The following is a 24,686-nucleotide window of genomic DNA, read 5'->3' as shown; positions in this document are numbered from 1 at the left end:
AAGGATAAATTTTTTAGCTATCAGCCTTCTTTGGATTCCTGCTGTAGGAATACTTGAAGTTTTTTGTTTGTTTGTTTTGATATAAGACCTTGGCCTACAAAGGTCCATCTAGTCAAAGCTATGGTTTTTCCAGTCATCATGTATGGATGTGAGAGTTGGGCTATAAAGAAAACTAAACACCAAAGAACTGATGCTTTTGAACTGTGGTGTTGGAGAAGACTCTTGAGAGTCCCTTGGACTGCAAGGAGATCAAACCAGTCTATCCTAAAGGAAATCAGTCCTGAATGTTCATTGGAGGGACTTATGCTGAACCTGAAACTCCAATACTTTAGCCACATGATGCAAAAAACTGATTCATTGGAAAAGACCCTGATGCTGGGCAAGATTGAAGGCAGGAGGAGAAGCGGACGACAGAGGATGAGATGGTTGGATGGCATCACTGATTCGATGGACATGAGTTGGAGCAGGCTCCTGGGTTTGGTGATGGATAGGGAAGCTTGGCTTGCTGCAGTCCATAGGGTCACAAAGAGTCAGACAGGACTGAGCAAATGAACTGAACTGAAGACCTTGGGTGAAATGGATTACTCGGATGCTCTCTGAGTCTTCTCCTTCACCTAAGGGAGAGTCCTATAGAATCAAATACTCTTTCCTCCTCAAAATGTTCCATCTCTTGTCCAAGTAGTGAGGGGAAGTATACACATCTGTTTACTGGTCACTGCTTTTTTTGTCTTATTCAGTTTATCAAAATATAAATCTGAAATATTTTTAATTCTGTATACCTATCTAAAGCCACACATTTTATATAACAGTAACTTAGACAATTAGAATCAGCCTCAGAACAATGGTCAAGACATATTTTCTTTAATTGGAGTTTCTATATTTGGATAAAGAAAATAAATAGGAGTCCAAGAGATCCACATTGCCATCAATCAAAAGAAACATATTTTAATAATTCTGTTGGTACCATTTCTACATATAGGCTCTTGATGTTCTTGAATCTACTCTATCTGGTCTCAGTTCAGGGATGAGACTGGTTAATGATTCTAATTCTAAAGAATCGGATACACCATTTTCTCTGTCCTTGGGAATCAAGTTCTTCTTGACTTAAGTCTGTACTGTTTTTCAAAATAACTCATGTTTGACTTTGGGAGAGGTAAGGTCATAAACAGGTATCTGTGGTTTCTTGTAGTACATGCTAGAGTTGAACTATTCAGATATTTGACCCAATTATCTTTAATTTTATTTCTATATCCAACTTTATCTAAATCTTGATTTTTTTTTCCCTCACCTGGCACATCAAGGCAACTTGGTTGCTAGAGTCCTACAGGGGCAGCTTTCTCTTGTTTCCACAAAACTCCAAACACTTGAGACCCAGTTTGAGCATCTTTGCTGTTACTGAATAGCTACTTGAGGGGACAGAAATTATTGTATAATAAAGATGTTTTATGGCTGCGGACAACAGGATACCAACTCCAATTAGATTTTCAGTTTTAAAAAAGTAATTTCCTTCACTTTGTATAATAGGCTCCAGTTTCATCCATCTCATTAGAACTGATTCAAATGTGTTCTTTTTAATTGCTGTGTAATTACTCCATTGTGTATATATGCCACAGCTTTCTTATCCATTCATCTGCAGATGGACATTTAGGTTGCTTCCATGTCCTGGCTATTATAAACAGTGCTGCGATGAACATTGGAATAAATAAAATTTTTTAAAAAGTAATTTCCTGGCTCATGTAACTGTAAAATCAAAAGGTAGGGTTATTTCAAAAGATGTTTGAGTGACTTGTTTGAACATAACCTAGACCCAATGTTTCTCTTTCTCTTCCAATTCTAAGCTGTTTTTTTGTTTGTTTGTTTGTTTTTTACTGTTGGTTCCATTAATAGGAGATGTTCTTTTCATGGTTCTAAGAAGGCAGTTCTTAAAAGTGTATCCGTCCTTATTCATACCCACCAGGAAAGGGAAAGTCAGTATGGTATTTTATACAAAATCTAAGTTTATACAAAAAGAGATGAACTCCAACTTTGATTGACCTGAATTGGTTTATGTGTTTCTTGAATGAATAACTGTCTAAGTAAAATGTATATGCTGATGAAGACAATCAAAACCTAGTCAGAAGGTGTGGTTAATTCTATTCAAATCCCATGACCATAGTAGTCTTAGGAAGAGTGAAGAGAAGATAGCTGTTGAAAAAATAACTAACAAGTATGCATTACAAGAGATGTATATGATATATGCAGAGAGAGGGATTAAACATGAGAAACTTATTTTGCACATTTAAGGAAGGAGTAAGAAGGAAACTGATCAGCTCAAGCTACCTCCTTCTTGTCAGGCTTATTTACACCTAGGGTGATTTTAGCAGCATCTAGCATAGCCTTGTTAGGTAGTTAGAATAGGAAAAGAGGAGACCAGAATGGTAGTGACTAAAAGACAAAGAAGGGAAAAGCCCAGGAAAATAAAGCAAAAGAAGGTCTGAGGACTGGAGTGAGAACCTCAAGTAAAACAAACAGCACTTCTGGCTAGCCCAATTTACACAGGGCAGGTTCTGGGGGAAGAGAAAAGACATATAGTGAAAAGAGGGGCCAAAATTGGGCCAGGGGCTTCTCTTCTCTTTACAACTTTTGGGTTGGCCTGCCCTCATGCCTCAAGGATGAATTTTCCTTTGCTTTCTAAATAAAACTGAGCTATAACATGGAGCTGTAACACTGGTCTGTCTGAGGAAATTACATGGGGCTGTAACAGTGGTCTGTCTGAGGGCTGTAATACTGGTCCATCTGTCGTTTCAAATTTTTGTTGGGACGAGACAGAACTGAGTAAATTACACAGTCCCCCGACATCTATGGTGCTGTTTCTCGGATTTAACCCGGCTAAAACAACCTCAGCTCAGCCCCTGCAAGTCGGAGGCCAAGCACAGTAGTAGCCCAACTCGGCAAAAACTCCCGTGGTGGAATAGGAACATAAAGAAAACCCAGTGCAGGGGAAGTGATGAGAAGCCTAGTGTGCTGGAAACCGGGACAGCAGAAACCAACTCAACAGGAAGCTCACATGACTCAGTCTCAGATTCCAGAAGACCTCCGGTTAAAGTAGGAGGTCCTCACTCCTTTGGCTTTAAGGACACATGCCTAACTAAATCTTAATTCCTTTACAATCTCTTGTTTCTTGTTTCCTTACAAACAGGCGAGCAGCAGTGGGTGCAACTGAGGGACTCTGGCAGGGGTTACTTCTCATTGTGTCCCAAAGGCTCCACTATGTGTTGTGCCCTAGTAGCTGTTACCCAAGCAGGTGAGGATTCTTCTGTCTTAATCTTCTTTGTGCTAAGGATCAGGCCAATGAAAACTGTGAGTCCAGGTCAGGTATTTAGCAGATTTTCTGGCAGGTTATGAATGGGATTCCTCGGCACGTTTTTCCCAGTGCTTTTTCCTTCCGTCTTTCAGCTCCTCTCTCCCAGGACTTGAGCACGGCCAAAACCCATGGCGCCTGGCTTTAGGACATAATGAGGCTCAGGCTCTGATGTCTCACTGCAGAAAATTCAGTGAGAGACACAGCGATAGGTAAGAAGTGGATTTGTTTGGATTTAGAGAGAAGCACAGTTCATAGGGTATAGGCCAGTGCAGTGGCCATGAAATGTGGTTTCGTTTGTTTTCCCAAGCTGGGTGATTTCATATGCTAATAAGTGGGAGGATCATCCCAACAATTAGGGAGCCACCCACTTTTGACAGTGCCTAGGAAATGAGCTGGCGCCTCTGGGTGTGTCATTTAGCTTGCAGATTGACATCAAGGTTTTGTTGAATTTGACCTGTCATCTTGTACCCATTTGGTTTTAATCAGTTTATTGGGCTCTGTCATTTTTTTCAAAAACTGTGCTCCGCGTCCTTCCCTCCTGTCTCATTCTCTTTTCCTGAGCCCCATCTGGGCCCTAAATGTTGCCTCTGCAATCTTCTGGAGGGACAACCAGAAAATAGCTGGCCTTTGGGAGAAAAATGCTATATAATATCCAATTCCTCTAGATATTCAGGCCTTCATCTTCCATGTTTCCTACAACATTTGCAACAACAGCATCTCTCACTGAATCCGCTTAGGGCAGATGACAGGCACACAATGCCTGAAGCCCATCTATTGGTGGCATCCCTTCAAGGGCATTTGGGCTTCCAGGGGTAATGTTTGCTACTATGGGAGTTAGCCATGCAGTCCATTTGGGCCCAAACCCTTGCCACCCTTCTCCTAAAGTTACAAACATATCCCTGGATCAAATCTCCACTCCACTTTTATGGAACATCTGGTCTGTTGCCTCTTTTCAATTTGTTCTTAAACCACTACTAACTCCTACGACCAGGACCCTGACCCCTTGTAGGCAACATCGCTCCACCCAGCCTATTATTAAAATACTCTCAATGCTCCTAACAGGACCAGATAACCCACTCCTTTGTCATTACTTCTGTTATTACCTAAAGTGGGTCTATGACAATGAAATGCTTACTATTGGTGACACCCTAAACTGCTCTTTTGGAGGACTAGGGGAAGAAATCAGAGACTTACATTCCCTCAGAGCAATAAAAGGATAAGGCTTATGACTGTTTTACGAGGTTCCCAGTCTCAGGTCACAGGCTTGGATTGCTTTACAACATGGTATCTATTTCCATTTGCAATGGACAAACCAACAATGAATTAAGTTTACAACCCCTTAATCCTACCCAGTACTAGTCACTCTGGAGACCTTGGGGATGCCTAACTCCAGCCTGGGGATCCTAGGAGGTTGACCTGCCTTGACTTCCTGGGGATCTGGTCCTCAGAAGGTTGTCATGCCTCAACCTGCTTGGGGATCCGCCAGTCCAGGGGTCCCAGGAGGTTGACATGCCTCAACCTGTCTGGGGATCTTCACCCTGACCCAGGGACACCCAGCTGTCAGGTTGCAGCAGTACTGGGTAGGACAAGCTTCAGAAAGACTCACCCCTAAGGAAAGACTTTCCACCCATGAAAATAGAAGGAAGCCTATTAGCTGTGGACTGTGCCCAGTCTCAGCAATAACTCAGGAGTCCAACAAGAACCCCATTGCCTTTCTGGAAAGTCTAAAAGAGACCCTCCAAAAGTTTACCAATCTGGATGTAGACTCTTACGAGGGACTGGTGGTTTTAAAGAACAAATTCTTGTCCTCGTGTGCATCAGGCATCAGGATAAATCTGATGTTAACAGCTACAGCAGCAGGACCCTGCTTCCTCTTTAGATGAGATGGTCCAGACAGACACCAATACCTTTTAAAACAGAGAACGGGAGAGGGAAGCCAAGGCCCAGGAAAGGGAGAAAAGGAAAGAGAACAAGGCATGCCCAGATGCTGGCTGCCCTCCAGGGAAGCCCTATGGCAAACTTGGAGTCCTTAAACAAGTCATGAGGCAAATGCCTAACCTGTAGACAGGAGGGACATTGGCCAAAAATTATCCAAACCGTGACAAGTCTCCTAGAACGGCTTGCTACAAATGCCATCAATTGAGACATTGGGTGGCACTCTGCCCTTGGGACCCAAGAGCCTCAAGGTCAAGCACCAAGCCATCCCTTGCAATGGTTCAATAGGAATGAAGCAGCCCACTCCAGCCAGCCTGCCTGTCTCGGATAACCATTACAGGGCTGGAGCCACGGGTACAACTGGATGTGGCAGGTAGGTCTAAGAATGTCTTGGTTGACACAGGGACTACCTATTCTATCCTGAACTCCTTTCCAGAGCCTTCTCCCCCCAAACCTGTACCATTTTGGGTGCTACAGGAAAAACAATTACAAAAATATTCACCTGAGAACTTCTCAGTTGCTGGGATAGACACATATCTTCTCACCAGTTTCTGGTGGTCCCTCAGTATCCAACTTCCTTATTGGGAAGAAATTTTTCCCTGCCTTCGAAACCTTGCAGCTACTGCAATCTTGATAGAAGATGCTTTAAAATCCAGGCCTGACTATATCCCTTTTTTAGGTTCTTAACACTGCCACCCTCTTGCCTACCCCCCACGGGCTCTCTCCCCTTTAACTCTTGCCTAGAAACTTTGGACCATTGGTCAAAACCCTGAGAGGAATTGTCAGAAGATCCTCTGACCAGTCCTGAGGAAATCTGGTGCACTGACGGAAGGAAGCAGCTTTGTCTTGGATGGGAAAAGAAGAGCCAGTTATGCAGTAGTCTGCAATTTTGAGACCATAGAAGCTAAACATTTGCCACCAGGTACTTCAGCCTAATTAGCTGAGCTCATAGCCCTGACTTGAGCTTTAGAGCTGGGAAAAGGAAAAACAGTAGCCATTTACACTGACTCCAAGTGTGCCTTTCTGGTGTTACATGCACATGCTGTTTGGAAAGAAAGAGGCCACTTGACCACCTGAGGGTCCTCAACCAAATATGGTGATCAGATCCTTAGGCTCTTGGAGGAAGTTCATCTAGGCAGTTCATCCCAGGCATTCTGCTGAGGTTTCAGTCTCCCATTGTATAGGACACCAAAAAGGGAGCACGGAAGTGGCAAGAGGGAACCAAGCAGCCTATGAGGCAGCTAAGAGAGCACCATTACAGAATAATGACCTAATAAGGGTTGTCATCTTAGTTCTAGAGACGAATTTGCCAGAAACTCCTTCATGTATTAAAGTGAGACTCTTAAAGCTAAGAGTGAGGGCTTTCAAGATCATATAGGGTGGTTCCAAAAAGGAGGGACTCATTTTTCTTCTTGGACAAAGCAACTCCAATGGAAGTTGGTTAACTCCTCACATGCCACCATTCGTTTAGGGGAGAAGGCCCTCCAAAGATTACTAGAAAGGTCTTTCAGAGGAACAGGCATCCAAACGACCATAAGGCAAGTGGTCTCCTCTTGTCCCACTTCCCAACAAACCCCAAGAAGCTCGAAGATCTCAGCTGGCCCAGCCCGTCCAATAACATGGGACCTACCCAGGAGAGGATTGGCAGATGGACTTCACCCAGATGCCAGTTTCTCAAGGTTATAAATACCTATTACTTATGATAGATATGATGGATTGAAAGCTTTCCCACCCGGACTGAGAAGGCTGAGGAGGTGGTAAAGGAACTGCTCCATGAAATCATTCCAAGATTTGTTCTGCTCAGGTCATTACAAAGTAACAATGGGACATTATTTACTCCTAAGGTCACCCAAGGGGTCTCTAAAGCCTTGGGCATTACTTATTATCTCCATTTTGCCTGGAAGCCTCAGTCTTCAGGAAAAACAGAAAGAGCCAACCAATTCTTAAAATCACTGATAAAAAGGTAACCCAGGAGACTTTCCTGGGATGGAAAGAGGCTTCACCAATAGCTGTCCTCCACACCTGTATTGCCCCTATGGAATAGGTTGGTCTAGTCGGACACGACTGAAGTGACTTAGCAGCAGCAGCAGCAGCAGTCCTTATGAGATACTATATGGGAGACCTTTTGTTTATGTCAATGACTTCTTCCTAGATCCAGAGGCTCAGAACCTCTGGTCTTATACCATGGCCATTGGGCAGTTCCAACAGGATATATGCTTGTGTGGTGTCAACCAGGACCCAAAAGATTCTAAAGAGTCACCACTATATGCTCCAGGGACTCAAGTCCTAATTAAAGTCTGGAAAGATGAGTCCCTAAAGGTTCAACTCCAGCCCACATGGAAGGGCCCCTACCCTGTAATACTTTCTACCCCCACAACAGTCAAAGTACCAGGACATGACTCCTGGATTCACTACTCACAAGTCAAGTCATGGAAGAAAACAGAAGAGGACACTCAATACACCTGTGAGCCCCTGGAAGATCTCAGAAACCTATTCAGAACTACAAATGAGTGCCATTCTAATGAACACCCCAAAAATAGTCATCGGGGTAAGATATCTTAGGATAGTTCTAAAGAGCCAACACAGCTTAGCAGGGGTTGTACTCCAAAACAGACAGGAAATAGACCTCCTGATCCTTTAACAAGGGAGGACTTGAGCCAGCTTGAATGAGACATGTTGTTTCAGGGAAATACCTCCAGCTAATTAAAGAAAGTCTCACAGTCATCAAGAAATACATTCAGACCCTACAGCATCTCAAAGAATGAGCTGGAGAGTTCTCAGGGTGGCCACAATCTCTCTTTGGGATCCTCCTGGCCATGGGAAATTTGGAGTTGGCTAATGCCCCTACTAGTCCCTGTCATCACCATATTTATGCTGCTTATGATTGTTCCATGTATTATCAACTGTCTAACACATGTTGTTCTTTACTGGAAAAGACTCTGATGCTGGGAAAGGTTGGGGGCGGGAGGAGAAGGGGACGACGGAGAATGAGATGGCTGGATGCCATCACCGACTCTGTGGACATGAGTTTGAGTGTACTCCGGGAGTTGGTGATGGACAGGGAGGCCTGGCGTGCTGTGATTCATGGGGTCGCGGAGAGTCGGACACGACTGAGCGACTGAACTGAACTGAACTGAACACATGTTGTCTCTGCCCAGGTCAACAAGCTACATACAACATGCAGTTCCAGTTCAATAAGGATATATAAGACTATAGCTAACCACAGAAAATATCACTCACCCTTATCTGGGCACTGCTGTAAGGACTCTGAGGCTTGAGACTAGCAAGAGGGGGAGGCCCAATGCCCCTCGATGTCCCAGTTCAGCAGGAAGTAGCCAGAGAGACTTCAGCACCCCTATTTCCAAAGAATTGGACCTCCCATCTCTTGAGGGAGAATGTTAGGTATTTAGAATAGGAAAACGAAGTCCAGAATGGTGGTGGCTAAAAGACAAAGAAGGGAAAAGCCCACCAAAATAGAACAAAGGAAGGTCTGAGGACTGGAGTGAGAACCTGAAGTAAAACAAACAGCCCTCCTGGCTAGCACAATTTGAATAGGGCAGGCTCAGGGGAAGGAGAAAAAAACATATAAAAAGAGGGGCCAAAATTGGGCCAGCGACTTCTCTTCTTTTTGTGACTTTTGGGTTGGACTGCCCTCACATCTTCAGGATGTATTTTCCTCTGTTTTCCAAATTAAACTGACTTGTAACCTGGAGCTGTAACACTGGTCTGTCTGAGGAAATTACACAGGGCTGTAACACTGGTCTGTCTGTTGCTTCAAATTTTTCTTGCAATGAGACAGAACCAAGGAAATTATACATTCCTCTGACAGTCGCAAAGAAAAAAGAGCTTTCATAATGATTTACTAAGAATGCCTGGAATGATGTAGCAGGTCCTGCTATCTCTACACTGAACATTCAGTTCAGTTCAGTCGCTCAGTCGTGTCCGACTCTTTGTGAACCCATGAATCGCAGCACACCAGGCCTCCCTGTCCTTCACCAACTCCTGAAGTTTCCTCAAACTCATATCCATTGAGTCAGTGATGCCATCTAGTCATCTCATCCTCTGTCGTCCCCTTCTCCTCCTGCCCCCAATCCCTCCCAGTATCAGGGTCTTTTCCAATGAGTCAACTCTTCGCATGAGGTGGCCAAAATATTGGAGTTTCAGCCTCAGCATAAGTCCTTCCAATGAACACCCAGAACTGATCTCCTTTAGGATGGACTGGTTGGATCTCCTTGCAGTCCAAGGGATTCTCAAGGGTCTTCTCCAGCACCACAATTCAAAAGCATCAATTCTTTTGTGCTCAGCTTTCTTCACAGTTCAACTCTCACAGCCATACATGACCACGGGAAAAACCATAGCCTTGACTAGACAGACCTTGGTTGGCAAAGTAATGTCTCTGCTTTTTAATATGCTATCTAGGTTGGTCATAACTTTCCTTCCAAGGAGTAAGCATCTTTTAATTTCATGGCTGCAGTCACCATCTGAAGTGATTTTGGAGCCCAGAAAAATAAAGTTAGCCACTGTTTCCACTGTTTCCCCATCTATTTCCCATGAAGTGATGGGACCAGATGCCATGATCTTCGTTTTCTGAATGTTGAGCTTTAAGCCAACCTTTTCACTCTCCTTTTTCGCTTTCATCAAGAGGCTTTTTAGTTCCTCTTCACTTTCTGCCATAAGGGTGGTGTCATCTGCATATCTGAGGTTATTGATATTTCTCCCAGCAATCTTGATTCCAGCTTGTGCTTCTTCCAGTCAAGCGTTTTTTATGATGTACTCAGCGTATAGTTGTAGTCAAACTGGTGAAAAATTATCAATAATATTGGAGTGGGGATTTCAATGTTGGGTGAAGGTTGAACTGGGCAACCTCGGGATTTATTTACTCTCCAGATTCAGGATGATTGTTTAATCATGTAAATCATTATTTACTCTCCAGATTCAGGATGATTGGCTAATAGTTTCTCCTATTTACAGTGCATTTATGCAGGCTTAAAGAAATACAATCACCTTAGCAATTGGGTTAAAGATGTTAAAACATCATGGATATTGAGACCTGTAGAGTCAGTACAATGGGGGTTGTAAAACAGACCAGAAAGTCAAGAAAGCAAGAGTTTCCATAACTTGTTTAAAAACCATATGTTGTAGAAATGCTCCTTTTTATCTTGAATCATTGAAAATGCCACTGGCTCTAGAATATATAAAGGGCTTGTTTTCTTTGTCATCATCTCCATTTGTCATTTAAATTACTGAAACTGGAACAGGTTTACAAGTCACCTAAGCATTCAAATTCTATAAAACTGATATAGAAAATCTTTTGGTCATTTTAAAAGTCCGTCTTGCTAGTATGTGCAACAATGCAGATAGTCATATAAGAGTTAAGTTTTGAAATATAAAAATCAAGATGTTTCTAGTTCAATTTTTTCTGAGTCTTAATTGGGGAGGTAGTCATTTGCTTTATTTGGGGTACTTGATACTCTCCCACTTACATCAAGAGTTCCTGCCTCAATGCTGGCACTGAAACCACCAAGATGATTTTGTGGAAACTCCGAAGTTCTTCCTCTTTCTTATATAACATATACAGGAGAACAAGTGAAAAAGATGGTAGTGATTGCTACTGGCCTACCAAACTTTTAATTAAAAGTAATGTATCACAAAAGGTCTTCTCAGGTTGTACTGTGGTAAAGAATCTGCCTGCCAATGCAGGAGGTGAAAGAGACACAGACAGGTTCAGTACTTGGTTGGAAAGATCACTTGGGGAAGAAAATCACAATCCACTCCAATATTCTTGCCTGGGAAACCCCATGGCCAGAGGAGCCTGGCAGGATGTAGTCCACAAGGCTGCAAAGAGTTGAACACAACTGAGCACAGCACGCACACACACACACCCCGCTCCAAAAATGTTCTTTCCTTCAGTCATTCTTGTTACTGTATAGAATCCCAGTTCTAAGACAATTGCTTTCAATGGGCAAGTAATAACAGTTCATGTGTTTGGATAAACCACCTTGATTAAGAAAAGACTACATAAAGCCAAGGCTATGTATAGTCAGGCCACTCATGACGGCTGTTCTCTTTCTCTCTGTACATCTCCTGCTCAACCAGCATCTGTGTCACCTACACTTTACTCACATGACTGATCCACCTATTGATATATGCTTGTTACAGGCTCCAACTAGTGATTGTTCTTATCAGATGAGCAGTGAGGGGTCTGCCCCTCTACTATTTCCCTAGTAACCAAGGAACCAACCAGATGCAATTCTCCTTTTAACTGCCAATCTTCCCTTTCCCCCAGGAAGTACCCAGGACTGCAGCCATGTCCTGAACCACCATCTGCCACACATGATGGACTGTTGCTCTAGGACCTTGCTTCAGACATGTAAGTTCCCCATCCCCTCTTTTTTGATCTTGATGCTAGGGAAGTTTAGGTCTTGTAGGCCTACAGAGTGTACCCCAGCAGTTTACAAATTGTGAGTTTTAGTGGAGATTATACAAAATAAAACTAAAGAGAAGTATGAGTATATTATTAATCAAAGGGAGTTTATGTTTCTCTGAAGTGAAAAAAAAAAAAGACTCATTAAATGTTGAGTAGCCAGAGAAGTGACACATCAATTGCAAAAGCTAGAGAATATCAGTAAAATAAAAAGATTCTTCAGTGGAGATGTTAATAAATAATTATGATACTACTCAGTGTCTGGAGATGTTAGGCAATGTAAATTGTCTTCATATGTGATTTTATTTCCAAAATTAATTATGGCATCAAGAACTCCTGAAATTTGAAGCTATATACCTTTTCAGTTTGAAGTGATTTTTTTTAGATTACCCATCTGAATTTATTATGAAATTCTTCTATTGACACTCATGACCTCCATTGCATTGAGAAATGATTAAACATCATTCAGAAAACACTTAATAATATAAAACTATGCTACCTTTTCCAATGAAGAGCATTCAAGATTGGGGTCAATAGTGTGATATTTTTTCAGAACCTTTGTATGCCAAAGCTAAGGTGTCAACCTCATCTTGGTAGTTGGTCTCACAAGGTGATGTCTAATCATTGACATCCATGTTGCTCCAAAACAAAATTTTCTGTGCTGTTGGTTTTCCATACTGAGATAAGATTTACACCATTTACCTTGTTTGGATTATGACCTTGATTATTTTTTTTTGGTCTACTTTGTGGTTTATGTCTCCAAAATTTACGAGCATTCATTTACTTTTTTATTCTGTTGATATGTATTTTGTAGGTAAAATGTATGTTAAGTATCTTGTTAGAATGAATGCATCAATAAAAAAATAAATACATGTTCCCTGTCTTAAGGGTATAATTACTACAATGAAAAAAAAAAGTTTTCTCAGGAAACAATAGTTCCAAAATTAAGAGCTCTGGAGTGACATGAGAAATGAAAACCTTAAAGTAACAATGAAATAGAATGTCCATCTGTTTTCCAGAGAGTCTAGACTGAGTGTGAGGTGGACTGGCATCAGATTCTTCAGAGACACAAGTGAGACAATAAGTTACATTTACAAGCTCCTGCTTTACCACACAATCTTTTAGAAACACTATGAGTTTCCTGTGCATGTCCAGAAGACTATGCATTTTAAACTTAAAAGGTGAGATTGAGGAACATGTAAGGCTCTACACAACCTTGTAGAGAAGATACTGTGCTGGTTCATGAAGCATCTCCTTTTCATTCTTGGCAGAGCATGCTGAAAATGCAAATTATCTAAAAGAGCATTATTATTTCTCTATTTTTATATTATTTTAATAACTTTAGAAGCAAAAAGTATTTAAAGTGAATGGTTTCCAAATAAAATGTTTCTTTTCTCTATCAAATATTCTTAATGACATACCTTTCAATAAATAAGAGTTGGCCTATTTTTGTTTACTTACAGAGTTTCATAAATCAACAGAATTCAGATTTATGAAATTCAAATCTGAGACAAAGAGTACAGTTGACATGTCAATATACCGGTTAATTCCTGGGTTCAGTCTTAAATAGATTTCTGCGTAGTTCTTCAAGCTTTATTTATGTACCTATCAATAGATGTAAAAAAAATTGGGACATATCCTTGGTTAAACAATGCATTTATAGCAATATCTAAATAAGATAAAACTCTCACAAGTAAGTGCTGAGAAAATTAAATTTACTGTTAAGGATGTATAGTAAAAATCATGAAAAATGCATTTGTGAAAGATATTTTAAAAGTTACTTTGCAGTGTACATGGAATCAGGTTATAACATGTCCTATATTGGATGCCTTAGATCTTGCATTATAAATTGTTCAATAAATTCACTTATTTCCATGGATAGTGGGGCTTTTTGACTATAGAGATTACTGAAAATTTACCCTTTATTTTTAAAATCATTTATCGAGTGTTTTAGGTAAATTACTTAAGGGAAATGAAACATCATAAGATAGTGTTGCCATTTTCAGAAACTTACAGAATAGTGAGAGAGGAAACAAGTCTTTGAGGATTGTAAACTTAAGACTTTTTCTCATCTATATAGTTTGTATTTTTTTTTTGGTCCAAGTCATAGGACGTTTTCTCATCTATATAGGTTTATTTGTCCAAGTTGGAAGTTAATTTCCTAGTAATTATTCTCAAAATTTATAAATGACCTGAAAGTCCTGTCTGTTAGAATTTCAGTATATTACCCAGAATACGGCTTCGTATCTCCCGGGTTTTAATGCAATATACAAAAGGGTTGAGAACTGGAGGGATCAGTAGGTATATATACCCCATAATAATGTGCACCATGGGTGGAACATGTTTCTCAATGCGATGGAAAATGGATACTCCCACCATGGGGACATAGACCAGCAGCACAGCACAGACATGGGAGACACAGGTGTTAAGGGCCTTGAACCGTTCCTCCTGGGAAGCAATGCCCAGCACAGTGACAAGAATCTTCAAGTAAGAGAGGAGAATGAGTAGAGAGTCCATTCCAAAGATGACGAGAATGACAATGAGGCCATAGATGTTGTTCACGCGGTGGTCAGAACAGGAGAGCTTGATAATATCTGGGTGCAGGCAATAGGCGTGGGAGAGCACATTGGCCTTACAAAACTTCAGTCGCTTGATAAGAAGGGGTCCTGGGAAGATTATGGCCACAGCCCGGAACAGAAACCCTGCACCTATCTTAGCAATGGTAGAATTAGTCAAAATAGCGGTGTACCTGAGTGGATTCGAGATGGCCACATAGCGGTCAAAAGCCATGGTGAGCAGGATGCCTGACTCTGTTAGGGAGAAAACATGGATGAAGAACATCTGCACGAGGCAGGCATCAAAATCTATTTCACGGATGTTGAACAAGAAAAGCTTGAGCACGGTGGGCAGGGTGGCAGCACAGAGTCCCAGGTCACTGGCAGCCAGCATGGAGAGAAACAGGTACATAGGTGCATGAAGGGACTGTTCCACCCAAATAATCACTAAGATGATGACGTTACCCACTAGGGCAATTAGGTAGAGGGCACAGAACAAAATGGAAATCACAGGATGTGAGTCTTCCAGTCCAGGGAAACCAGTCAGAAGAAAGGGTTTGTAGGTACTACTGTTGAAAAAGACCATGATGTCTCATTAGGAACACAGGAGTCAGTAGCCTTTCATCTCTAGAGTGAGAAAGTCAGGATTATTACATCATTACCACGACTCTTATTTTATTAATATAAAGACATCTACAGTATGTGCTTATGCTGGTTACCACATAAATCCCTTTTACCCCCTTTTTGAAGCTCTCATCAAAGAGAAACATACAAGCAATAGTAAAGTTTTATGCAGAAATCATAATATGAAACTCATATTAACTGTTTAATTTCCCCATATGAACCCTATTTTAATCAAAGCATGAAATACCATATGTAACAGTGTCTCTGAATTTTTCTTCCATTTTTAAAATATAATTTGTGGTGTGGATGCTATGAGAAGACAGCTTAAAACAAGGATAAAGATTAAACTCCAGGGTAAGAGGTAAGAAGGGGTAAAACCTCTCCTTTACACTTAATGCTTGTTATCTCTCTTTGTGTTCATTAAGGAAATTGAGCACCAGAAACCAGGAAATATGAATGTCACCTGTAGACAGTCCATATCCTTTCAGGGAAAATAGACTTATGTGTATAATTAAATCACAATGTCTCTCTACCAAACCATAATCCCAAGGTCATGTTAAAGTAACATGATGTTCCCCTCTTTTTGTATTTATTTTTCTTTCTTAATCTTAAAAGTGTAGACCAAAGAGCAAGATTGGGGTTTAGTATATCCATACTCTATTTCTAGATCTGACACTGAAAATGTTAGTCACTTAGTCATGTTTGACTCTTTGTGATCCCATGGAGGCCAGGCTTCTCTATCCATGGGATTTCCCAGGCAAGAATACTGGAGTGGGTTGCCAATTCCTTCTCCAGGATATCTTTCCGACCTAGGGATCAAACGTGGGTCTCCTGCATTGCAGGCAGATTCTTTCCCACTAAGCCCAGGGAAGTCCTGAGTACATCTGACACTAGCTATATCATATTGGCTAAATGCTTCTGCTCTCAAAAATAATTTTTTTTTAATTTTTAAAATGTTTTAGTTGGAGTTAACTTTTAATTAATGTTTTAATTGGAGTTAAGTTTTAGTTAATGTTTTAATGTGGAGTTAAATAAATGATCTGCTAAGGTTTCTTGCCATAAAGATCATTTGGATAACTTCATAAATTTATTTTTAACATATATATGTGTGTGTGCATATGTATATACATATGTGTGTGTGTATATATATATAATCATTATATATAATGATTACATATATTATATATATATATATAATGATTATATGCTTACAAAACTGCCCATTCTACACACTGTTCTTTGTAGTCAGAATATTAGCTGATCAGTGCTATGGAAGTACATGAATTATATAGCAGAGAAAATGCCGTGGGAGGTAATATTTAAGCTGAGGATCTAAAGGTTGAGAAAAATGTCTATAAAGGGTTGTGTGGTGGAAAAGGAAAGAATAGGGGAAAAGCCATAGGCCAAGGGGAAACTGAGTTTTGGAATCTGTAATTTTCAGAATAAATTTTGGGTGTGGATAAAGGCTTATTATGAAAAGTACGAAATAAAGCTGGAGAAGTCAGTAATTTTAAGGCATTCTTATATGATTCCCAAATAAACAAATAAATGTAAGGATACTAATTTTAAGTGTATATGTGTATATGTTTTGAGATGGTCAATAGTATGATTACAGTTATATTTTTGAAAGATGACTCTAGTTGCATTGGAGTCAGTTAATTGCATGGACAAATTTTACTATTCTCCATAAGGTGATTTCCCTGTTTCAAGGAAGCTGTGATTTATAATATTAGCTAACATGTACTGAAAGGAGTAATACTGTGCCTCTGAGACTGTCACATTTTTAAAAATCATCTCCCTAAAACTTATGAAAGCCTTGTGTAAAACTTTCAAGTTTACAATTATTTTTCAGATGAAGTATCAGGCTTGGAGAAGTCATGTGACTTTCCTCATAAATAACTGTTAAGCAGCAGGACAGAATTTAATTAAATGAAGAAAATTAAGTGTGCAGTCCATGAATTTTGCCAGTTTGGATGTTGATCTCCTTAATTGTATTATTACATAAAAATTAAATGCATAGACTCTGCTTGTGTTCCATAACTGCATGACCTTGGGCAATAAATTAGTTCTCTCCAAACCTTGGTTTTAAATCTATAAATTGTGGGCAGTTGCAATAATAATATCTATAACATAGGATTTCTTTGAAAACAGATGATTTGTGTTAAGAATTTAAAATCTACCCTGGTATATAGAAACTCTTCCCAAAAATAAATTAAAAATATTATTTTTAATAATATTTCTCAGTAGAGTGCCACATGTTTCTTTGCTGTATTCTATAATCAAACATGTCACCTGAATCTGTGTTGCTGTCTACAAATACAATTAGGAAAATTTGAGGGCTGTAAATTTCATAAATATGATTCCAGGGATTCTTCCTATATAGGCTTCCCTAGTAGCTCAGCTGGTAAAGAATCTGCCTGCAACACAGGAGACCCCAGTTCGATTCCTGGGTTGGGAAGATCCACTGGAGAAGGGACTGGCTACCCACTCCAGTGTTCTTGGACTTCCCTGATTCTTCCTATAGTGGCAGCATGGAATTCCTACCTATTTACTGATGATCTGTTGCTTGCATTTAACATCTCCATCGGTCATCTTGGAAACCTGGTAAATCGGAGAAAAATTGATATCTTTAGAAAAGGTACAGTGAAAAAAAAAGACCTCAAAAGAAAGCAGCCTTCCAAAGGCCTTGATAATTATGCAAACAGACTTGAAGAGGAAATAAAATCTAGGATTAAGAATTACCGTTTAAAACCTCTCTTCCCGGAATTTCAATTAGAAACAAAAGAGGAATTCCCTGGCAGTTCAGTGATTCAGCACTGTCACTGCCAGAGCCAGGGTTCAGTCCCTGGTCTGGGAACTAAAACTCTGTAAGCCGCTCTGTGGTATGGTCAAAACAAAAAAGGGGCAGAGCAAGGGGAGGCACCTGTTTTCCAGCAGAGATACTCAGTACTTTAGGACCGTAGTAGAAAGGAAATGCTCCTAAAATTTATGTCCAGAAGCAGGCAGTTATTTATGTGTGAATGTTTATCAGCCTAAGTCTGAACTATTTTGAGGTTTCCCCATGAGAATCATGTGTGCTGAGTCAGTTGCCACGAGTGGTTCTCCAGAGTCCATAAACTAATGTAGTTATTTCTTTCTATCACCTTCCAAGGCATAAATAAATCTTACTTTGTACTATTATTCACAGTATTTTTTCTCTAAATTAGGATTTTAAATCATATTAATTATGAGAAATGTTATATAGTTAATGCTTCTATTCTGTGGATAGTATCCTATAACTATATAGACTTGTTTTTATCCTAGGATCTTATAAAATATATGTGCAAGCCTTTTGCTTGCTTTTCTTTGCTTTGAACATGATGAATCATTTCTTTCGCTGTATCTGTGTTTTATGGTAGAGAGGAAGATTTCTTAACTGACTTCCTAAGCAGAAAAAAAGAAAAGAAAGGGAAACAAAAAACCCACAGAGATATGTATATATAGTAATGCTGTGTAAGACCGATGCTGGTCTAGCCATGTCATTCTAATTTAGGAAGACTATGACGAGTTGACTCACTGGAAAAGACTCTGATGCTGGGAGCGATTGGGGGTTGGAGGAGACGGGGACGACAGAGAATGAGGTGGCTGGATGGCATCACCGACTCGATGGACATGAGTTTGAGTGAACTCCAGGAGTTGGTGATGGACAAGGAGGCCTGGCGTGCTGTGATTCATAGGGTCACTAAGAGTCGGACACGACTGAGCGACTGAACTGAACTGAACTGAATAGTACTTCAAAAATTTAAATATGAAGATAACTAAAAATAATTTAAATGTGAATTGATTACAGCTAATAATAATGATGAGACTGTTGATGATAATAATCACAGTGACAGTAATGATGATATTTAGGAAAAAGAAATCCTAAACAGCAGTTTGATTTTAAGCTTTCTTCTTTCTGTGCCTATTTTATTAATATAATATAAAATAAGACAGTGTATGTTATTGCAGGCGAAGAAAGTTGGCTATTGGCTCTCAAGAAGCAAGGAGCAAGGAAAACATGGGGAGTGAATAGTTAATGTTGCAATGATTGTTTATAAATGTATGCAGTCAGGAAAGGCTCCAGAAGAAAATTGTATGAAAATTGAATGACACAAAGTGATGCATTGGTCAATAAATATATAATCAGAATGGGCATGAGTACATGTATTATGAAAGTGATAGATATTAACATGATACTTAAGAATGTTAAAATTAAAGACGGCACAGGATTATATGATAATGTGTATATAAGTGGAAGACAGAAGATATACTGTTTTGGGAAAAATGTCAAATAATATAATGGATCACCTTAATAAACTTTGCCAAATGAAACTATGTTTTTAAAATGTCTTGGTTTGTTGCTGGGGTTCAGGGTGGTGGTGGATTATTCACTAAGTCGTGTCTGACTCTTGTGACTCCATCGACTGTAGTCCACCAGGCACCTTAGTCTGTGGGATTTTCCAGGCAAGAATACTGGAGTGTGTGGCCATTTCTTTCTCCAGGGGATCTTCCCAACTCAGGAATTGAACCCAGGTCTCCTGAATTGCAGGCAGATTCTTTACCCACTGAGCTATGAGGGAAGCCCGGGGCTCAGTGTGTGTGCCCCCAAATATGCCACAGTGGCATAATGATTAGTTTGAATTAAAGTTACTTCAGAAACAGTGAGTGGAAGAAGATCCTCCTCTCCATCACCTGAAAGCAAGAAATGCAACTTGCATTTGAAAAGTACTCTCCCTGCACCAGGAGGAAGAGAGGCAACTTTATCATCAGATATAGGGACTTCAGGGCCAAGAAGCCTGAAAGTGTAAAAGTTGTTCCTTCCTTACTAATTTACCACCCCAAACCCGAACTCTGTTTAGCAACTTCTCTAATTGGCACCCAAAGCTAAGTTTGTCTTGTCAGTTCCTCACAAATTTATTGTTTCTTTGTATATAAAGCATAAAAGTTGCCTGCTTTGATCACTCCTTAAGCCCCTAATCTGTGAGACCTCTGTAACTACAGAATTACCTTTGCTCAGACTCATGTCCATTGAATTGGTGATGCCATCCAACCATCTCATCGTCTGTCATCCCCTTCTCCCTTTCCATCTTGCCCAGCAACAGGGTCTTTTCCAATAGGTCAGTTCTTCACATCAGGTGGCCAAAGTATTGGAGCTTCAGCTTCAGCATCATTCCTTCCAGTGAATATTTAGGACTGATTTCCTTTAGGATGGACTGGTTGGATCTCCTTGCAGTCCAAGGAACTCTCAAGAGTCTTCTGTAACACCAGAGTTCAAAATCATCAATTCTTTGGCACTCAGCTTTCTTTATGGTCCAACTCTCACATCCATACATGACTACTGGAAAAACCATGGCCTTGACCAAATGGACATTTGTTGGCAAAGTAATATCCCTGCTTTTTAATCTGCTGTCTAGGTTGATCATAGCTTTTCTTCCTAGGAGTAAGCGTCTTTTAATTTCATGGCTGCAGTCACCATCTACAGTGATTTTGGTGCCCCCCCAAAATAAAGTCTGTCCCTGTTTCCATTGTTTCCCAATCTATTTTCCATGAAGTGATGGAACTGGATGCCATGATCTGGTAGACTCTGCATATAAGTTAAAGAAGCATAAGCAGGGTGACAATATACAAATTTGACATACTCCTTTTCCTATCTGGAACTAGTCTTGTTCCACATCCAGTCCTAACTTTTCCTTCTTGACCTGAATACAGATTTCTCAGGAAGCAGGTAAGGTGGTCTTGTATTCCCATCTCTTTCAGAATTTTCCACAGTTTTTTCTGATTTACACAAAGGCTTTGGCATAGTCAATAAAGCAGAAATAGATCTTTTTCTCGAACTCTCTTGCTTTTTTCAATGATCCAACGGATGTTGGCAATTTGATCTTTGGTTCCTCTGCCTTTCCTAAATCCAACTTGAACATCTGGAAGTTCACAGTTCACATACTCTTGAAGCCTGTCTTGGAGAATTTTGAGCATTACTTTCCTAGCGTGTGAGATGTGTGTAATTGTGCAGTAATTTGAGCATTCTTTGGCATTGCCTTTCTTCGGGATTGGAATGAAAACTGTTTTTTTCCATTCTGTGGCCACTGCTGAGTTTTCCAAATTTCCTGGCATGTTGAGTGCAGCACTTTCACAGCATCATATTTTAGGATTTGAAATAGCTCAACTGGAATTCCATCACATCAATTTAATTCTTATATGCATTTGTTTAATTTTTTAGGTTCCATATATAAGAAGTGATAACATAAGTATTAATTTCCAAAATATACAGGCAACTCATATAACTCAAAGCCATGAGAACAAACAACCCTGTCAAAAAGGGGGAAAAAGACTTAAACAGAGATTTCTCCACAGAAGACCTGCAGAGAGCTAACAAACACAAGAAAAGAGCCTCAACATCACTCATTATTAGAGAAATGCAAATCAAAACTGCAATGAGATATCACCTCACACCAGTCAGAATGGCCATCATCAAAAAGTCTACAAACAATTAATGCTGGAGAGGTAGTGGAGAAAAGGGAATGCTCTTGCACAGTTGGTGGGAATGTGAATTGATACAGCCACTGTGGAAGATGTACCGTCTTTATGGAGATTCCTTTAAAAACTAGAAATAAAGCCACCATCTGACCCAGCAATCCCACTCCTAGTAATATACCCTGAGGAAACCAAAATTGAAAAAGACACATGTATCACATTGTTCATTGCAGCACTATTTACAATAGCTAGAACATGGAAGCAACCTGCTGCTGCTGCTAAGTCGCTTCAGTCGTGTCCGACTCTGTGCGACCCCATAGACGGCAGCCCACCAGGCTGCCCCGTCTCTGGGATTCTCCAGGCAAGAACACTGGAGTGGGGTGCCATTGCCTTCTCCGGAAGCAACCTAGATGTCCATCAACAGATGACTGGATAAAGAAGTCACGGTACATATACTCAAGGGAATATTACTCAGCCATAAAAAGGGATGCATCTGAGTCAGTTCTGATGAGGTGGATGAACCTAGAACCTATTATACAGAGTGAAGTGAGTCAGAAAGCGAAAGATAAATATCATATTCTAACACACATATATGGAATCTAGAAAAATGGTACTGAAGAATTTATCTTCAGGGCAGCAATGGAGAAACAGACATAGAGAAAAGACTTATAGACATGGGGAGAGAGGAGAAGGTGAGATGTATGGAAAGAGTAGCATGAAAACTTATATTACCATATGTAAAATAGATAGCCAGTGGGTAGTTGCTGAAGGGCTCAGGAAACTCAAACAGGGGCTCTGTATCAATCTAGAGGGGAGGGATGATATGGGAGATGGGAGGGAAGTTCAAAAGGGAGGGGATATATGCATATCTATGGCTGATTCATGTTGAGGTTGACAAAAAAAATAACAAAATTGTGTAAAGCAATTATCCTTCAATTAAAAAAATAGAAAAAAAAAGATGTGATACATATATACAATGGAATATTAGTCAGTCATAGAAAGAGTGAAAGAATGTCATTTGCAGCAACACGGATGGACATAGAGACTGTCATACTAAATGAAGTAAGTCAGACAGAGAAAGAAACAAGATAAAATATCACTAATAAGTGGAATCTAAAAAAAGATACAAGTAAATTTATTTATAAAACAGAAATAGAAAAGACATAGAAAATAAACTTACAGTTCCCAAAGAGGAAAGAGGGAGGGATAAATTAGGAGTTTGGAATTAAAATATAAACACAACTACATATAAAATGCATAGCCAACAAGGACCTGCTATATAGCACAGGGAACTATACTCAATATCTTATAATAACCTAAAATGAAAGATAATGCAAAAAAGAATATATATGTGTGTGTGTGTAACTGAATTACTTTGCTGTATACCTGAAAGTAACATAACATTATAAATCAACTATATTTCCATTAAAAATTTTTTTAATAAATAGACTCAGTGGAATATAGTAAGAAAGTATAGTGTAAGGATTAGGGTTACAGTTATTAAGAGTAACTTGGATAGCAAGCAATATGGTGATAAGACAATACCAATTCACACTCTATAGAACCATATTGACTGATTTGCTTATCCATTAGGGATTTGATAATAAAAATACAGATTCTGAAAAGAGGTTACTACAAGCAAGTACTTTAACAAAATCATACACTTCTAAAGAATGACCTACAGTGATGGCCAGAGTGAAATCAAGAGAGTGCAAATTGAACCATTCAGTTGAAAAAGAAGATACTATCTTGTGCTGAAGAACTGTTGCTTTGGGTAGCAATACTATATAAGCTAAATGGTTTTATTTTGGAATAAAAGAGATACCTAATTTTTTTAAAAGTGATAACATAGAATATTTGCATTTCTCTGATTATTTCACTAAACATAATACTCTCTAGGTCTATCCACATTGTGACAAATGGCAGAATTTCATTCTTTTTTATGAATGAGTACTATTCTACAAGAAGCTTCCCTGGTGGCTCAAACAGTAAACAATCTGTTTTCAATGCAGCAGACCTGAGTTTGATCCCTGGATAGGGAAAGATCCCCTGGAAAAGGGAATGGCAACCCACTCTAGTATTCTTGCCCAGAGAATCCAATGGACATAGGAGCCTGGCAGGCTACAGGCCATGGGGTCGCAAAGAGTCAGACATGACTGAGCGAATAACACACACACATACTATTCGAAGAAAACCAAAGTGCATGCAAATTGAAAGGAAAGAAGTTCTTCTATGGCTTCCATACTCTGAATATTAGTTGTTACAGATGCAACTTATACTGTACTGCTGAAAGAGTACAGCTCAAAAGAAGAGCCATAACTATAGAGGCAGGGAAAGTACAATAAACTCTGTACTTCCTATGGTGCCTTTTCTCCGACATTGAGTATGATCTTAGTATTAATATCCATCTACCAATTACATTATAAATATTAACTGTATTCTCTAACTTTTTGTGATGATAAACTTGACTATTTTGCCTCACAACTGGGTAATTTTTACAGCATAGACAGGGAGTCTCATCACAAAAGAGTCAGGGAATGCATATTCATCAGTTCAGTTCAGTTCATTTCAGTCACTCAGTTGTGTGCGACTATTTGCAACCCTATGAACCGCAGCACTCCAGGCCTCCCTGTCCATCACCTACTCCAGGAGTTTACCCAAACACATGTCCATTGAGTCAGTGATGCCATCCAGCCACCTCATCCTCTGTCGTCCCCTTCTCCTCCTGCCCCCAATCCCTCCCAGCATCAAGGTCTTTTCCAATGAGTCAACTTTTCGCATGAAGTGGCCAAAGTATTGCAGTTTCAGCTTCAGCATCAGTCCTTCCAGTGAACACCCAGGACTGATCTCCTTTAAAATGGACTGGTTGGACCTCCTTGCAGTCCAAGGGACTCTCAAGAGTCTTCTCCAGCACCACAGTTCAAAAGCATCAATTCATCGGCACTCAGCTTTCTTTATAGTCCAACTCTTCACATCCATACATGACCACTGGAAAAACCATAGCTTTGACTAGACGGACCTTTGTTGGCAAAGTAATGTCTCTGCTTTTTAATATGCTGTCTAGGTTGGTCATAACTTTCCTTCCAAGGAGCAAGTGTCTTTTAATTTCATGGCTGCAATCACCATCTGAAGTGATTTTGGAGCCCGGAAAAATAAAGTCTGACACTGTTTCCACTGTTTTCCCATCTATTTCCCATGAAGTGATGGGACCGGATGCCATGATCTTAGTTTTCTGAATGTTGAGCTTTAAGCCAACTTTTTTACTCTCCTCTTTCACTTTCATCAAGAGGCTCTTTATTTCCTCTTCACTTTC

At 39.9% G+C, this 24,686-nt stretch overlaps 1 protein-coding gene across 1 annotated transcript; it reads right to left on the bottom strand.

The window, feature by feature from the left end:
* Positions 1-13,910: 13,910 nt before the first annotated feature.
* Positions 13,911-14,843, bottom strand: LOC129553626 (olfactory receptor 51L1-like). Its single transcript, XM_055422417.2, has one exon. The coding sequence runs from the start codon at positions 14,841-14,843 to the stop codon at positions 13,911-13,913; it is 933 nt and encodes a 310-aa protein (XP_055278392.2).
* Positions 14,844-24,686: the final 9,843 nt, after the last annotated feature.

Source organism: Moschus berezovskii, chromosome 14 (genome assembly GCF_049115385.1).
Source record: "Moschus berezovskii isolate FMDL1 chromosome 14, NW_MosBer_1.0, whole genome shotgun sequence".
NCBI classification, from domain to species: domain Eukaryota; kingdom Metazoa; phylum Chordata; class Mammalia; order Artiodactyla; family Moschidae; genus Moschus; species Moschus berezovskii.
Note: the sequence above shows the minus strand (reverse complement) of the source record. Positions and strands in the feature narration are given on the sequence as shown.

Coding starts and splice junctions, on each gene's coding strand:
- LOC129553626 (XM_055422417.2), bottom strand. CDS start 14,843: ATGGTCTTTTTCAACAGTAGTACCTACAAACCCTTTCTTCTGACTGGT.